This window comes from Anolis carolinensis, chromosome 2 (genome assembly GCF_035594765.1).
Source record: "Anolis carolinensis isolate JA03-04 chromosome 2, rAnoCar3.1.pri, whole genome shotgun sequence".
Lineage (NCBI taxonomy): Eukaryota > Metazoa > Chordata > Lepidosauria > Squamata > Dactyloidae > Anolis > Anolis carolinensis.
In genome coordinates this window covers 312,214,370-312,231,901 of record NC_085842.1, presented here as the reverse complement: position 1 = coordinate 312,231,901, position 17,532 = coordinate 312,214,370, and the positions used below count along the sequence as shown (strand labels likewise).

At 41.1% G+C, this 17,532-nt stretch overlaps 1 protein-coding gene across 1 annotated transcript in view; it reads right to left on the bottom strand.

Moving 5' to 3' along the window:
* Positions 1–6,177: 6,177 nt before the first annotated feature.
* Positions 6,178–17,532, bottom strand: part of smad7 (SMAD family member 7) — a 58,993-nt gene continuing 47,638 nt past the window's right edge. Inside the window, exon 4 of the mRNA XM_062972566.1 lies at positions 6,178–6,731. Within this exon, the coding sequence (XP_062828636.1) occupies positions 6,193–6,731 (539 nt within the window). The 3' untranslated portion in view covers positions 6,178–6,192. The remainder of the gene's footprint in view (positions 6,732–17,532) is intronic.

Sequence of the window (17,532 nt, the reverse complement as noted above, 5' to 3'; positions counted from 1 at the left end):
CTATTGCAATGGACCATCTTAGAAGTAATTTTCTTCCACCTTTTCCATACACAGTGAAAGGTCGCTTAAGATCTGGTGGCTACCAGCATTGAAGCTATACTAGTCTGAAGACTGCTTAGGTTTCATGTCAAGGAGACACCAGCCTTCTTTGGCAGCAAAGGCTGAAGACCTTGTGAAAATGCAACTTCCAGGATTACATAGCATTGAGCCATGGCTGTTCAAGTAGGGTCAAACTGCATTAATTCTACAATGCAGATGTACCCTAAGCATATGAAAACCCCATCAAAGATTTTAGAGTTGCAGTAAGTTGGAAACGACTTGAAGGCACACAACAGTATAGATGCATCTTAAGAACGTGACTTGCCCAGTCACCCAATGGGTTTTCATAGTGGAGTAGGGATTCAAACCTTGTTCTCCAGAGTGACAATCTAACTACCGTATCAAATCACATTGACTCCTCCTACCATTGCTGGGCATTCTTATTTTTTAAATCCAACCTGTTTATTCAAATGCTGGCAGCAGCGCCTATTTGGGTGACTGAAGTTTGGACTGAACAGACCGATGCCCCCAATGACCTTGGGAAAATAGTTTTAACTTCTATGCTCCATTTCCTTCATCTGTTCAATTGAGACAACAATGCCTTGGGGCTTTTGTCATTGCTTGGTGCCAGCACGAGGTCCCTTAGGGTCCGATGGCTGCCAGCATTGAAGCGACACCAGTCCGAAGGCTGTTTATGTTTCATGCCAAGGAGCCGCTAAGCACAAGCACACAATGAGGATACATTTGGTCTGTCTGGCCCAGGCTGGTGCTGATAAATGCCAGGCCAGCTCAGCCCAAGAAAAAGGGGGGAAACTTGGCATTTATCCTTCTGTCTTTCAGAGACTCTTTTTTTCTCTTTGGGGCCTTTGAAGTTGCATTAATTGTGCAAATTTGCTGGGCAGTGAAAGGAAGCCATGAGTTTACTCCAGTCTCTTGCAACAAAAGGCACGATCATCATCATCATCATCATCCCGTCTCGCCATTGTGCCATAGGAAAGATGTGAGGCAATAATTGAATAGTTCAAGTCCTGCCAAGAAGCAGAAAAACAAATGAAACCATACAGACTGAGATAAATGCTTTCATGACACTTGACCTTGCTGAGGCGCTGCTTTTGTGGCTGAGAATGTCAGAAATGAGAGTCCGGCTCAGGATGCATCTACACTGTAGAGCTAATGCAGTTTGGCACCACTTTAACTGCCATGGCTCAAAGCTGTGGTTATGGGAGTAGGAATTTTGTAAGATCTTTAAGCCTCCTTTGCCAAAGTGTGGCGGAATATCATCAAACTACAACTTGCAAGGCTCCATAACATTGAACCATAGCATTTAAAGTAGTGGCAAATTGCACCAATTCTACAGGATAGATGCACCCAAAGACTCATGGATATTCAACAGGGACAAATGCAAGATACTTCACTTCGGCAGAAAAAATGGAAATCAAAGATACAGAATGGGGGATGCCTGGCTTGACAGCAGTGTGTGCAAAAAAGACCTTGGAGTCCTCGTGGACAACAAGTTAAACATGAGCCAACAATGTGATGCGGCTGCTAAAAAAGCCAACGGGATTCTGGCCTGCATCAATAGGGGAATAGCGTCTAGATCCAGGGAAGTCATGCTCCCCCTCTATTCTGCCTTGGTCAGACCACACCTGGAATACTGTGTCCAATTTTGGGCACCGCAGTTGAAGGGAGATGTTGACAAGCTGGAAAGCGTCCAGAGGAGGGTGACTAAAATGATAAAGGGTCTGGAGAACAAGCCCTATGAGGAGTGGCTTAAAGAGCTGGGCATGTTTAGCCTGCAGAAGAGAAGGCTGAGAGGAGACATGATAGCCATGTACAAATACGTGAAGAGAAGTCATAGGGAGGAGGGAGCAAGCTTGTTTTCTGCTGCCCTGCAGACTAGGACACGGAACAATGGCTTCAAACTACAGGAAAGGAGATTCCACCTGAACATCAGGAAGAACTTCCTCACTGTGAGGGCTGTTCGACAGTGGAACTCTCTCCCCCGGGCCGTGGTGGAGGCTCCTTCTTGGAGGCTTTTAAGCAGAGGCTGGATGGCCATCTGTCGGGGGTGCTTTGAATGCGATTTCCTGCTTCTTAGCAGGGGGTTGGACTGGATGGCCCATGAGGTCTCTTCCAACTATTCCATACTTCCATACTATTCTGATTCTATGATTCTATGAGGGGCATCTACCCTGAGGCTAAATCTCCTCATGCTGCTTTCCTTTTGCATCTAACAAATCCCACACTCCATTATTTGGAGAGGGAAGATAATCCTAATTGAGTAGATGCTGCTATTAAACTTGCAAACAGCATCATTGTTGCCCCAATTTGGGGACCAAATTGGCAAGGTTCTTCTTTACCGAGCATATGGGCAAAATGCTGTCAATGGGGACTGGGGACTTGTTTTTGTTCTACATGTACCACAGAACTATTGATTTGGGCCATCCAGTCCAACCTCATTCAGCTATGCAGAAATGCACAAAGCACTCCTGACAGATGGCCACCCAGGCACTGCTTAAAAACCTCCAGAGAAGGAGAGTCCACCAGACTCCAAGGCAGCAACTTCCACTGTTGAACAGCTCTTACTGTCGTGAAGCATTTCCTAAAGTTTAGTTGAAATATGGGCAAATTATACTGTTTAGCCGGCATTGCACCACCTGCCATCTGCTGGGAAGTAGCAGCCAGCAATGAAAGGAAAAAGGCATATCTCCAGCCCATCCTTTGTTCAAGTATCAGCCAGCACACCAATTCCTTAAATCAAGAAATAGATTTATAAGATCTACAGAGATACCTACAGGAACATCTCAGTAAGCGAGAGTCCAAAAGTGGCAAGCTAAAACCCAGAACTTCAATCAGTGGCTGATGCCAGATGAGAGACTCTTTTCTGGGCACACAGAGGCTGGACGACTTGGAAGGCACTGAACAGACTGCCCTCTGGAACCACGAGATGCAGAGCTAACCTTAAGAAATGGGGTCACAAAGTGGAATCCACAACATGCGAGTGTGAAGAGCAAACCACAGTCTAACTACAATGCACTCTGAGTATAATGTCAATTTTAACTTTGTGTTTTTAAATACATTATAACTGTACCTTAAATTCACTTCTGACACAATAAAAAAGCAGGTGGATTCTCTTTTCCTGCAGTTTGCTCCATGTTGTAGTACCAGGAATGGATATGGGTTGACTTCCCTCTCCATATTAGGAGACACCTTCACAAGACTCTCGTGCACATAATGGGATGCTACATGCTCCAATGGGACCGTGATAGTGGTGGGTTTCCTATCACAACCTGCATAGTGTGCTTCTCCATCAGATGCATGGGGAGGGGGGAGTGCTGTCATTATTTTTATCTCTTAAATTAGATGGGATCCTGCAAGTTGGAAGGCGACTTGAAGGTGTATGGCACAGGCTAGGCTCGCAGTGTTGACTGAGTCCTTTCAAGGAGAGAGGGAGGCCTAGAAATAAAGTATTATTATAAGTGAACGATTTTATTATTTTTGATGATAATTTTTCTTTGGACACCACCACATCCTGAAAAGAAAAAAGAAAAAAACAACCTGTGTGCAACAGCACCTCAAGTGTATGCTTTAAAAATAAAGTTTTGTACAACTGGATGCATCTATACCAGGCATGGGCAAACTTTGGCCTCCTCCAGGTGTTTTAGACTTCAACTCTCACAATTCCTAACAGCTGGTTGGAGGGCCAAAGTTTGCCCATGCCTGATCTGCATAGTAGAACTGATGCAGTTTGACTCAATTTTACCTGTCATGTAGTTTAATGCTACAGAGCGCTGGGATTTGTAGTTTTGGTGTGGCTCCAGCATTTTGGCACAGAGAAGGCTAAAAACCTTGTGAAAACTACAATTCCCACAATTCCACACCATCGAGCAATGGCAAGTAAAGTGGTGTCCAACTGCATTAATTCTACAGCGTAAATGCACCCCTAAAAATATCAATGTTCATCATAAAAGGAAGAAGGAAAAACACACACACCAAAATTATGTTTTTATCTTTTTTTTAATTTGGCATTTTGTTATTTGCATTTATATTAAAGCAAAGTGCATCTTTTCTTATTTTTTCTTGTTTATACACATTGCACAATACATAAATAATGATGCTTATAAAACGTCTTTGTATTTACAAGTAATAATATATTTATATATAACATAAAATACATTTTTTTCTTTTAATAAATCTCAGGGTTCTTTTTAAAGAAGTCTCTCTCTCTCTCTCTCTTTTGTTGCTGTCGTTGTTATTTCCCAAAAAAAGCACTCACTTCAATGCTAAAATTCCAATGAGAATGCTCCTCTTTGTTCACTTAAACCTTTTTTTAATATTTAGAAAAATAGCTTATGTTAAGGTCTAAACATGCTCATTGAGCTAAGAACAGTGTAAAATTATCATACTAAGTGTATGAATTCAAGAAGAAGTAAATGAATGACTGCAGTTTCTGGATGCAAACAGTACTATCATAAACCCGACCAGAACAGGTTACGCGGGGGATAAATACTGAAAATCCTTTTCGTCCTTAGGGGGGAAAAAAAGAAATTAAGAAGGGAATAAGAAGTCTGCATCGCAGATCAATTCAGAAAACATAGGGCCATGCATCTTATTGTTTCCCCGGCATCACAAATGATCTCTTAAGCGCAACAACAACACAGGCACACCCTCTCAAGCCCATATTGTTGTTGCTGCCTCCTCCACAATAAGTCTTAAAACAGCAAAGTAGCTGCAATAGAGAGGGACTAGAAAAAGTGAAAGACGGAGATGGAAAAGTTTAGAAAATGTTGGCCAGTATTTCATTCTGCTGCATCTGCTCCATGAGCTGACTATGCGTATGTAGGCACACATCTTGTGTACACTGGATTTTTGTGCCACATGGGCTTTCGGTCACCATGACGGGGTCCGATCCCTTCATATCAGCAAAGGAGTCAACATGGCTGTAAGCAAGAGCTGATGGAATGAGCTGCCATAAGACAAAATTTGCAGCAAAGTAGGATTTAGAAGGAAGGCACCTCACAGAAGTCAGCTCCATGTGAGTAATTTAGCACCAGGTTCAAGGAAGACTTGTACTTAAAGCATTGTGTGATCTGAATGATCTAGCACCAGGTTTGAGGGAGATGGGTTTCTAGATCATTCCCGGCCATATATATGTGTGAAGCGTTCTGTGATCCAAATGACCTATTGCCAGATTTGAGGGAAATGGGTTCTAGATCACTCAAACCACACAAGTGGAATGATCAAATGACCTAGCACCAAATCTAAAGGAAAGGTTCTAGACCATTCAACTCATATATAGAGTTGTAGACCTAGCACCAGATTTGAGGGAAATGCATTCCAGATCATTAAGACCACACGGCTTTGAGCACATTTCCTCCCTTTCTTCCTACAATGTTATTGAATGATCTTAAAAGCTTGCATTCTTGCTGCTCATCCTAATATAGGTATTTCCCCTACCAGAGGTTTTGGACTTTATCTTGTGGCCAACATAGCTGATCTTGCTTTTCATATTCAGACATTCACTGCAAATATGGCTGCTCCAATGCATGTTTGGAGCAGCAGCATGTCTTTTTTTGATACCCTCTTCTGATTTATTTCAATGCAGACAATGGATCTCAGCACCATGGATCTTTGTACACATAGATGTTCTCCTTTCACAGAAATATGCAGTGCGGTCTAAGAACACTGAATATCCACAGGAGCAAACAACATTTTCTGGACTGGGATATGCTTACGAAGGTGGGGAGTTTGGAGAGAAATCATAGGATTGTTTGAATTCAAGAAAGGGAGCTATGTAAAAACCCAGTTGTATTTCATCCCACCCACCAGTTTGGGGTAATAATAACTTAAGAAAGGAGCAAAGATGATCTCCTAGTGAATTCTCTCCTGTTCCCCACCCACTTTCCTAGGTGCCTTCCTTTTCCCCTTCTGAGTTATTGGTCATTCACACTTAAATCTTTTTGTCTTTCAAAATACCAGAGCCAAAAAGAAAAAAAAAACAGAGAAAAAGAGAGAGAAATCTTCCCATAAGCTATTTCTCAAAACAGAACAAACAGACAGACCGACAAAAAGGTTGCATGAAAAAGCAAGCACTCAGAAGGAGATATTTAGCAGCAAAGTAATTATAAAATGTCCTCGTCTGAGTCTCTGGAGTCATCGGTTATTAAATATAACCTCCAACCAGCAGGGGCAGCTGCTGATGAACTGTCTCGTGTAGCACTGACCCCAGCCTTTCACAAAGCTGATCTGAACAGTGAAACCAGTCCACGGCTGCTGCATGAATTCATGGTCGTTCGGCCGTTGCAAGCTGTACGCTTTCTCATAGTCAAACGCTTTGATGGAAAAGCCTGGGAACACTTTATGAACCAGTAACGTCCTGGAGTCGGGGTTGTCCAGTGTGGCCGACTTGATGAAAATCGGGTAACTGCTTCGATTGTAAACCCACACCCCGTCGACTTCCTTGGTCAGCTGGATGCCGTAGCCGATCTTGCTCCGGACCTTCTGCACCAGCTGGCTCTTATTGTCCGAATTGAGCTGTCCGAGGCAGAAGCCATTCCCCTGAGGTAGATCATAGAAGATATCCAGGGAAGGCTCTTGGACAGAATACAGCCGACCCACACGCGTCTTTTCTTCCCAGTATGCCACCACACACCAGTGTGATGGGTCCCCCGGTTCTTGTAGAACTTGGGAATCTAGAAAAAAGACAAAACAAAAGGGATGTCAAGTTCAATTTCAAAGCCTATTTAGAAGACCTACATCCTTGTTGTCTAATGAATGCAGAAAAGCTTATAATGGACCAGACCCTTGCTCTTCCAAACTTAGTCAAATCTGATTTGCTGACTGCAGTCTCTCAGTAATGAAGTCCATCCATTTGTCTTTCCATGACCAACAACTCTCCTCCTTTCTACTGGAGCCAATCTTTTTATATCCCAAGATAATAAAGTTGGCATGTCTGATATTGGAAGTCTACCAAAAAAAGTATGAGTAATTATTTGTGCATGTCATTTATATTAAAAAAACATCTATTCTGTGGACCCAAATAAAAACAAATACACATTGGGTATCTCTAATCCAAAATGTGTAGGACCAAAAGTGTTCTGTATTTTGAGTACATAATGAGATATCTTGGAGATGGGAACCAGGTCTAATCATGAAATTCATGTATGTTACATAAACAGTACATATAGCCTGAATGGTGTCGTGGTTTTAGGGTTGGACTAGGACACTGGGTGTCCACGCACAATATTTTAAAAATCGTGTGCATGAAACAAAGTTTGTGTACATTGAAGTATCTGGAAGCAAAGGCGTCACCATCTCCATGTGGATTTCTGAATAAGGGATACTCAAGCTGTATTTGTGGTTGGTTATTTTGAAAAGTCCTATTATGAAACTAACTAAACCAAATGTGAGGTACTTTGTGTTTATGGCTAAATATTCCTGAAATGGTCTTATGAATCATAAAATGGAAGGAATTAACAGAACACGACTTATTTATTTATTTCAAAACCACATGTTTAGAGACTGTAGAATTTGACTGGATATTTTGGGAACAAAAAGTGATTGCTTGCCTGCATGTTGCTAGTATGTATATGCATTGCAAATCCTTCCTTTACAAAAAGCCTTTTTCCCACCATCACTACCACTATGGGGGAATTTCAACATTCATTTATCAGGTATAAGGCAAAGTCAATATAAATTGAAATTTTTATCACTATGCCTCTGACACCATTACTTATTTGGTAATATACAGATGCACAACAAAGTACACAACCTTCTTGCCCACTGGATAATTCTGAGAATTGTAGTCCAAAAAGGTAACTTTCCAAGCCAAGCTGGTATGGATACACGAAAGATTTACTCAAGTCACCAGTTCCAACATATTCTCTGAACTAGAAAGCACTATTATTTGGAACCAAATGTGTGTGCATAATTACCCTCTTTGAACCAATGAGACCGAATGCCACTGCCACAGCTTGTGCTGGAGCTTTCACAAGGTATCTTACTACATCTGGATTCCTAATAACCCAACAGAATACCCCTTTGAAAAAAGAAAGATGCTCTACATATCATAGCACTGGATGCAGAGTTGCTTTCATGCCTTCCTTCAGGCTTTTCAGGGGCATCAGTGTAACCCATAATTAGCCATGAGATCTTAGACCTCAGTTGGTAGCACCAGGGCTCACTTTTATTTCAGTTTTTGGAGACTTTGCCACATGCCGTATCACAATGGTCAAAGTGAATTAAGACTTCAAAAAGAAGTCAATCGCTCTTTGACCCTAACAACCTCCACAAATAGGACAAACCTGGTCAACACTAGACCCAACGCATCACCTCCGTTCAACTTAGGGGCACAGGACACACACACCCAAAATGTGAAAAATTGCAAATAATTTAAAATATATATTATTATTTTAACCTGAGATAATACATTCTAAAAGTATTTAGTTTCTCCAGTATGGCTCGACAGTAAACATTCACCAGACAGTACTAGAATACGTACAGAGTCTCTATGAATCTACCTATCCTCCATCATGACTCTATGATCAATTTCCAGCACAAGTAAACCACAGAATCACATTGGAAGACCTAGAGATTCCTAGAGATAAAATTTTATCAAATCCATGAACAATCAAATCCTCAAAAATTCAAATGCACAAATATAGAGGGGCCAGCTGGAGCATTAATAATTTGAGAGTGGTCTTGACAAACCCTTGCATCTCCCCCTACCTTCGTCTGTTTATTTTATACGGAAGTGGGGGTCAAACAACTGTGTTGTGGTCACAGAAATGGGGTGAAGATGCAAAACAACAGCGGTCTTGTGCCATTTGGTGTATCCCACAATTGATTTCTTCCTTCCAACCTTTATCTTCAAATCCTGGCTGCAGCCATTCGGTTTAAGCCAACTCTAAATCAATGACAGATAACATAATACCAAAGACCTGCTAATCAGCCACAGACATCTTTTCTGATGTCAAATGTGAGTAAGCAGGGCTGACAGCTAAGGTACTGCACAGCCTAACCCGCTGCGTACATCATCCTGTTCTTAAAAGCCAATCCCTAGCTTTCTTTCATATAATAAATTTGTTCCCCTTGTCATTTAAGTCAGGAGAGGGAGAGGGGTCATTAAAAAGAAAGAGAGTCAACCATAGCTCCGTCCAGACCGGAGAGGTAGGGCAAAATTCATCTGCTATAATTTACAGGCCCTTATTTATGCCTATAGCCAGATCTCTGGTCATAAATGCTAAAGGATGCAGACGTCAGAGGAGCTATAAATCTGATTGAATTGCAGTTAGGCTGTGGTTTGTGGTAGCAGGGTGGAGACCGGAAGTCTTGCATTTGTTAGCAAAAAATACAGGGGAACCAAAGAGAGGGGGTGCATATGTGTGTGTGTCCCCACCAAAGTCCTCCCTTTTAAGTTACTTTTCTATCTCTTAACAGAAGAAAAAGAAAAGAAATTCTCAGGACTGGTGCTGGAGAATGGGGAGAGGAATGGAAAAGCAGAGGGGTGTATGTGTGTTATGATCGTTGGAGACTTTCACGGTCTCTTCTTAAATGCAACTTGCGACCACAACATTCATGCCAATCTGCCAGTAATTCTGCATTTTTTTTACAGCTACACAAAGAAACTCCCAAAGCTCTGCAAATGTTCTTTTAAATAAATGAACAATAGAAAGGGACTCAAGTATGGGTTGACGACTGACGTTTAGCATGTTTCTACCCCTACTTCAGCCCGGAGGCCTCCCTGCTCACTCACAGCAATGAAAGGAGGAGCGATGAATACCGTCACATAAACACGAATACATAAACACTTCAAAACATCTTCTAACACCTTTCAGTAGGAATCTGTGTCTTGCTTGTATCACGACTATGAACAAGCTGGGATGGATCCAGGATTGGTCTTCTGTGGATGGAAAGGTTCTGCCTTCCTCCATTCCATCACCACAGCTCAACCGGAAACATAGGGAAAGTGCATCGTTTGGAAAAAGTTATGTTTTGGGGAATGACATGGTTGGCATGTTGGATGTAGGAGCTGCAGTAACTATTTCAGTTTCTGGCTTTTAGTTGCCCATGCCCAATCTACAGGACCCACAGAACTGAAGTTGTATCACATAGATTCTGTGAGAATGGGCTCTGCAATTAACATTGAAGAAAACCTGAGCAAATATATACCTACAGACTTCATAGGACCTAGTGACAAAGGGTGCATTGACAATGTAGAGTTACTGCCATTTTGACAGCACTTGAACTCCCATGGCTCAATGCTATGGAATCAGGGAGTTGTAATTTTATGAGGTCTTTAGCCTTTTCTGCCAAAGAATGTTGGTGCCCCACCAAACTACAAATCCCAGGATTCCAAAGGAATGAGCCATGGCAGGTAAAGTGGTGTCAAACTGCACATATCCTCCAAGTTGCACCCAAAGACCTTGTATGTGACAGGCACACAAAGATTCCCCCTACCATAGGCAACAATTACAGTGCCACACATGTGCCACACCTGTAATTCTTTGCTAATTTCATTCTTGAAGGAGGCAAGTATTAATTTTAGCAATTTTCTTCCCACTGTGAGAAACCCTTTGAAAACTGTGCAATTTTCATAGACTATTTATAGTTTCAGAGTTATTCTGCACAAAGCCTGCATGTGTTAACTTTGCTAAGAAAACAGCATTTTCCACTCAGAAAATTCTGTAATTAAGCATTAATTCCATGCAAAATCTGCACTTTGTTTTTCACAGAAAACAGAACATTCTGCATAGAAAAATATATAATTTTTAGGCTAGAAAATGCCATGTGCAAAAAAAGAAAAAACTTGCACATGTTGTGCAGAATCTTTACCAAACGGAAAACATTCTTAATTCTTCTCACCACTGTTTCCTGATAATGGAATAGCATGTTTTCAAATAATTTTCTGCTATTCTTTCAGTCTCGAACACATAGAGGCGAATTAAACATTTACAACCACTGAGTTTAGCTGCTTTCATTATCAAGTCCAAGACACATTAAGAAGAATGGTATACGGAGGGCAAAAGGACTGGGACCTTGGTTCATCTGTTACACTGGGGTCTTTGTTGGTTTCCACAATGCAAGTAAAACACTTAGGGAAGGGTTTTTTTTGTTTTGTTTTTTTGGATTGGAGGTCCCCAGAATCTTCCAACCAGTATAGTCCCCAGCTAGTGCATTATTTTCTGATAAAAACTGGGCATCTATCTTGTGGTTATTTTGTAGCAGGGGGTAATTTTCAGTAAGAAATGAAAACAGGCAGGGACAATAGTGCTATTGAAATATGTACATTTCCTACGCTTCAATGTCTTTAACCCAAACCTTCCAATGCTTCTCTGATGTGAACCCAATGACACGATAAAGCAAACATGAGCAAACTTTGGCCCACCAGGTGTTCTGGACTTCAATTCCCACAATTCAGAATTGTGGGAGTTGAAGTCCAAAACACCTGGAGGGTGAAAGTTTGCCCATGCCTGCGATAAAGGTCTGAATCCTGTTTGCCAGTCCCAAGTAGAGTAGGACTTATTGAACCAGTTGTTGAATACATAAATCCCATGAGTTCAAGAGGAGCCACAAGATCCAAGCTGCACGTTTAAAAAGTCTGTGTGCGGGATCAATATCTGCATTTTAACATGGAAAATATTTCCTTAAGTAAACTCAAAGCAATTCTTAAAAAAGCTAAAAAGGTCAGAATTTGGAAACGGACAGAAAGGAAGTTTATGGCCGATCAGGCAGAAAAAGCAAACAAGCAAAAAATGACTTCTCCATCCAGCTCTGAATAAATGAGTCAAGGCCAGGATAGGATGCGCCATTCAGTGCTATGCGCATTAGGCCTTGATTTTGTCTTTTCATTCTTCCCCCACGCCCCCATGCCTTTTCACGGTGCCTCACAATACTTTGTTTCATATAACTATCCCACTGAAACCTGGCACCGAATAAAGGGGGGAGAGGGGAAGGGAGTATGGGGAGGGGGAGAGGAGGTTGCAAAGGCCCGGAGGGAAGAAGGGGGAGCGAAGGAGAAAGAGGCAAACTCTCGGATCAAATTACCCTTAACCTAACTTTCCAAAACTACTTCGAGTGTAGTTGTCAGGGAGGGGCTCAGGATACAAAAATGTGCAACTATTCCACTGAGCTCAAGGAAAGGGGGGCCAAAAAGAAAAGAAAAAAGGACCCAAGAAGGGGGAGGGGAGTCTTTACTTTTTTAAAAGCCAAAAATGAAAACTGGGAGGGTGCAATGCCAGCAGTGGGGGACCGCTATCTGTATAACTTGCATGGAAGAAGCCTTCCACTGCATGAAAGAAAATCCCTCCGACTGCATTCTTTCCCTTTCATCTCCTCGACCCGCCGGTCCACCCAGCAATTTTCAGACAGATGTCAGTTAAAGAGAAGTTTTCAGATTACGTTAATTGCCGAGCCTTAGATAAATTGCAGGCTCTTCTTTTGCTGGAGTATGTATGTGTGTGTGCCGGAGGGGGAAAAGAAAGAAAGAAAGAAAGAAAGAGGGAGAAAACAGCGATGGGGGAGGGAATCCTCTATTGTGTGCCTTTTAAAAGTAAGTTCTCATACCAAGCTAGCTGCAGCGACCTTCTTGAATGCCGAGTTCCCTTCATGGGTGGCAAGAGCAAAAAAATTAGGTTGTGCAGAACAACTAGGTGAATGCACACAGATTGTTTAACAGGCAGTAACTTTCCATAGTACACGTGCAACCCTTTGGTGAGCTGGCTTTTGATACCACCATCTTTTCTATCAAGAAGGTGACTCTCAATCAGTCCGTTTCCCCAAAGTTTCCAAAGTGTTTGAATCAAGTGCAGAAGTGTGATAAAAATTTATTTTCTACTACACTCTGGATGGCCAAGTGGTTGTATGCATTCTTTGTTATGTTGCTATTTGACAACGTGGCTCACTGTCAGTCACAAAACTAGAAATGGACTTGCAGATGCCTGGGTTGGAAACAAAATAAGGCCTCCACTTTTGCATAAGTTAAGGGGACAGGACCTCTGCATAAGTGGAAAACTGAATTTTTTAAAAAATATATTTATTTTAACCCAGGAAAACACTTCTATAGGAATTTCTACATCCTCCAGTGTTATCGTATAGTCAATGTCTGCTGATGGTCATGCTGGAGGACCTGGGTTTTTAGAGAGAACGTATTAATCAAACCACAAAAAGGCATACTTGCAAATGTACAAAGCTTCCCATATTATATTTCTGGAATCTTGGTTTAGAGTAGCCAATGGTAAATGTGATTTTTTAAACACAGCACAATACTGTTCAAACAAAGTTGAAACCAGCGTAAACATCAAGTTTGATGTGCTTGTTCCATATCTGCATTACTATCAGGCCTCCACATTCATAGGTCTGGCATCTGCAGATGTGATTATTCATGGATTTGATCTGTAGGCCTCTCCAGTGCAACTCTATGGTCAACCTCTGTTGGAAGGCAACCATGTAGTCATGGTGGGAGATCTAGAGAGTCATTGAGAGAACAATGCTCTAGTGCAATTCTATGGTCAATGTCAAGCAGAAGTAGTTCACCACAGAGCCATACTGAGATCTAGAGATTCCTAAAGAGCTATTCCCTGAGGTTAAAAAAATAACAATTTGTGGTATTTCACTTTAATGGGGTCCTGTGACCCTAACCCAAGCAAATATGGAGGGTTGACTATCTTGCTATTTCTCATACAGGAGAAATAAATAAGGAGTGTGATACCACCCTTTGAAGGAGAGTGATATTGCCCTGTTTCACACACTCAGATGTATGAGGCTTCAGCCAAACCTGCCCTCAAGTCATAACCTCCCCTTGTTTTTCGGCTGCTCCTTCCGCCTTTCTTTTTAATGGGGGAAAATCTGTTATGAAGAAAAAGATGGAACAGCTGCACAGTGCCTTCTAATTACGATCACGGAGGAGACCTCTGTCTGGAAAGACTCACAGATTGGTTTACCACTGGCTACTCTAGAATCCATAACAGACCGAAGGAATCCGGCTCGCAGACAGCTCTCTTGGGCTGCAGTTGTTTGGATGCACATCAGCTTCCCATGTACAACCAAACTGGGTTGGAAATTTACCATTCATTTGCTGCTTATTATCAACTGAATGCAAGGGTCTCATTTCCACAGTTTCAATTCACAGTAAAAATGGGACTTATTTAATGATGGAAGAGCTGCCAGTCGTTCCAGCTGTCCCAGGAGAGCCAATGGCACAGATGGTCCATTATTCAGAGCCACGGCTGGGCAACTCATTCAGAACCAAAGGCCAAATTAGCAATATATCACGAGCCAGAGAGTTGCAGCACATTTGCATCTCCAGCTGCATGCAATTAACATAATTTGCATATCATTTTCATCAATGAGGCAGGTGACAACTGTTTGTTGTCCATGTTGCATTCAACCATCGTTCTTAACTCTGTCTTGGATGTGAAATTCCTAAATTCAAGGATGAAAAATCCAAGTCCTTTGCAGCTATTCAAGAGATGTACTCATCCCCAGTCTTCAGGTGGGCTGTCACTTTTGGTTGTATAGAATAAACACTTCGTGATGTCAATATTTATTTATAACCTTACCAGCACAAGCCAATCAGAGCTTCTGTAACACCAAAAAGTGAAAAAAAATCCCCTTAAACCCAATCCTGGTCAAGGAATTGTTATGCTCTGTATCTCCATAGTGACTAAATTACTCAAGCAATACATGTTTATATGCACGTAGCCAAGATGCACAGTTATAGTTAGATCCTTCAAAAGCAATTTAGCACCTAGCATGAATCCATAAAATTGTATGTAGAATCAAAGATTTTACACAGCCAAGCTAACGGAAGGATTGATTTGACCAAACCAACTCCCAAATCACTCTTACTTTCCTAACCACAAACCTTTTCTGCAGTTGAGTTTGGAAAATATACTTGTTTGGACTAGAACTCTCAGAATCTGGCAAAGGTAACCAAGGAAGTACTGTAACTTCACCAAGCTCTTCAAAGACATCCTTCTCTACTCACGAGTACAAGAGTAATTCAAAAAAAGTACAAAGCTTTGTGTATTCCAACATACATTTTAAAAACCTTGGGCTGAAGCCATATGTCTCACAGCAACCTATGAAACTGTTAAAGACACATTCAGCTGTCTCTTGGTGACTATAATTTTGACTGTCAAAAGAATTTAATAGATTTAAGCAACTCACATTCCAGCTCCATTCAGTATTTACTAGGTATTTATTAAAAAAGTATTTGTTTATTGCCACTCGGCCCGCCAAGGAAAACCAGAAAAAATAAATAATAAAAACATTCTATAATAACAGATAAGACCGATTTAAAAGCACACAATTAAAACAAAAGCCAAGCGTGATTTAAGGTCTGAAGGCCATACAACTTCTCAGTAGACGTACAGCCAGTCTGATTTCCTTTGGAAAAGACTACCAAGCCCTACTCAAAGCTATGCTCCAAGTTAGCATCCCAGAGTGAGGAGAGATGTCAAAAGGTAATCTATGAAGACCTCACATTCAAGGTCGACTTAGGAAAGATGGACTTTCAGATAACCTGGCCCCAGGCCTCATATGGCTTTTGTACATCAAAAATAGCATTTTGAGTTGAATTCAGAAGACTGAAAAGTCAGTGCAGTAGACAGAAAAATGGTACAAGATGAATAAGATATGGCATCTAAGGCTAAACGCAAGGGTCTACCACTACACTATATACCCATAGTAACTTTTGAACACTTTACAAGGGCAGCCCACATTTATGCTACAGTCATGCTACATAAAGTTTGTAACACTAATCTAACTGGGATGTATTTAAAGACCAAATCTGCTTCTGAAGAGGTATAGTTAGTACACACACATTCAATCCATCACGGAATCCTGATCAGATCTACAGATCACAGTTTAGGCCTTCCATGGCTTCCTTGGCTTCAGTTGAGTAGAAGATCAAGAAGCTTGTGTCATCAACATAGTGGTGTCACTCAAACATCAGATGACCTCCTATCATGACTTCATGTAGGTGTTGAAAAGCATAGAGAGCAATCTCTTATGGGACTCAATAGACTAATTAATGGTCATGAGGATCAACAGCAGCTCCCCAGCATTATCAAAACCACAAAAAGGATGCCCACCACTTACTCAGCAAATAACCCCAAAGAATACTGTTACTCGTTGTATCAAATGTTGTTGAAAGCTCCAACAGAATTAAGAACTTCTGTTGAGCTCATAGTATAGGTCAACAACCAAGGCTGTTTCTGTCCCACAACCAGCCTTAAACTGGTTGTAGGACAGAATGGAGCCAAGTGATCAATTTCACCTATAAATGCCCAGAGTTGTATCACTACCACTTGTACTAAAGCTTGTACTTAAAACTGAAATATTAAAAACTGGCCAATGATTATCTAGGGAGTCCAACTACGATTTCTTCAACAGAGATCTTATAAGTCCTTCTTTTAGAGGAACTGGAATATAACCTTATTTCAAACAATCACTGACAACTACCAACTAGTCTAACAAACAAATAAGTGGTTGGCCTCATTGCTTGCTTCAAGGAACTTGTCCATTTCATCAGACTAAACAAAGTGAAACTCATTCATCAACACTGGACAACACTGTTCTTGTGTCTATTCTCACTGCAGTAAATCCAAGTCACAATAGATCTGAACTCTTTTTTCTACTAAGTGCTTTGCAAATTCATCACAACATGGTCGTACGGACTCCTCAAAGCATGTTCATCATTCCATTATTTGCAGATATTACATTGCCACCAATACCACCAAAATTGAAATAACATTTTCTTATATATTTCCCTATCTACAATATTTAAAACTACTATCACCATCAGTGATAAATTAACATCCTTTCCAGAAAATATTACAGGGGCACAATAGCAAATAATTTTGAGTGGACCACTTAGTCCTGCAAAAAACCCATTATTTTAGATGAGTCTTGGTTTGATGGTGGAAAGAGCTAGCCAGGTTGCAGAACAATCCTAAATATTAACTTTAGGACCGAAGCATCTTGAAAAACAGAGCAGCGGATAACAAAATCAAGCTCTGTGAATGAATGAGACCTAAGTAACCACTGACACTGGTGTACAATCATTCAAAAGCATCCTTTCCATCCCGCTTGCTGTTATGTGCCTTAAGATGGCTCCAGTTTACAGTGATTTTATGCTAGAATTTACTTTGCAAGATTTATTTAGAGGAACTTTGCCATTGCCCTCTTCTTAGGCTGAGAGTGTGTGACTCACAAAAGAACATCCAATTGGCTTCTGTGGCTAAATAGGGAATCAAACCCTGGTCTCCAAAATCACAGGCTGAATCTACACTGCCATATAATTCAGATTATCAAAGCAAATAATCCACATTATTGGTTTTGAACTGGTTTATATACATCTACGCTGTCATATAATCCAGTTCAAAGCAGATGTGTAGTGTAGATAGAGCCACAGTCCAATGGTCAAACCACTACAACTGCGTAGCTCTCACCCATAAGAGACATAATATCTAATCACAAAGCTCTTGAATT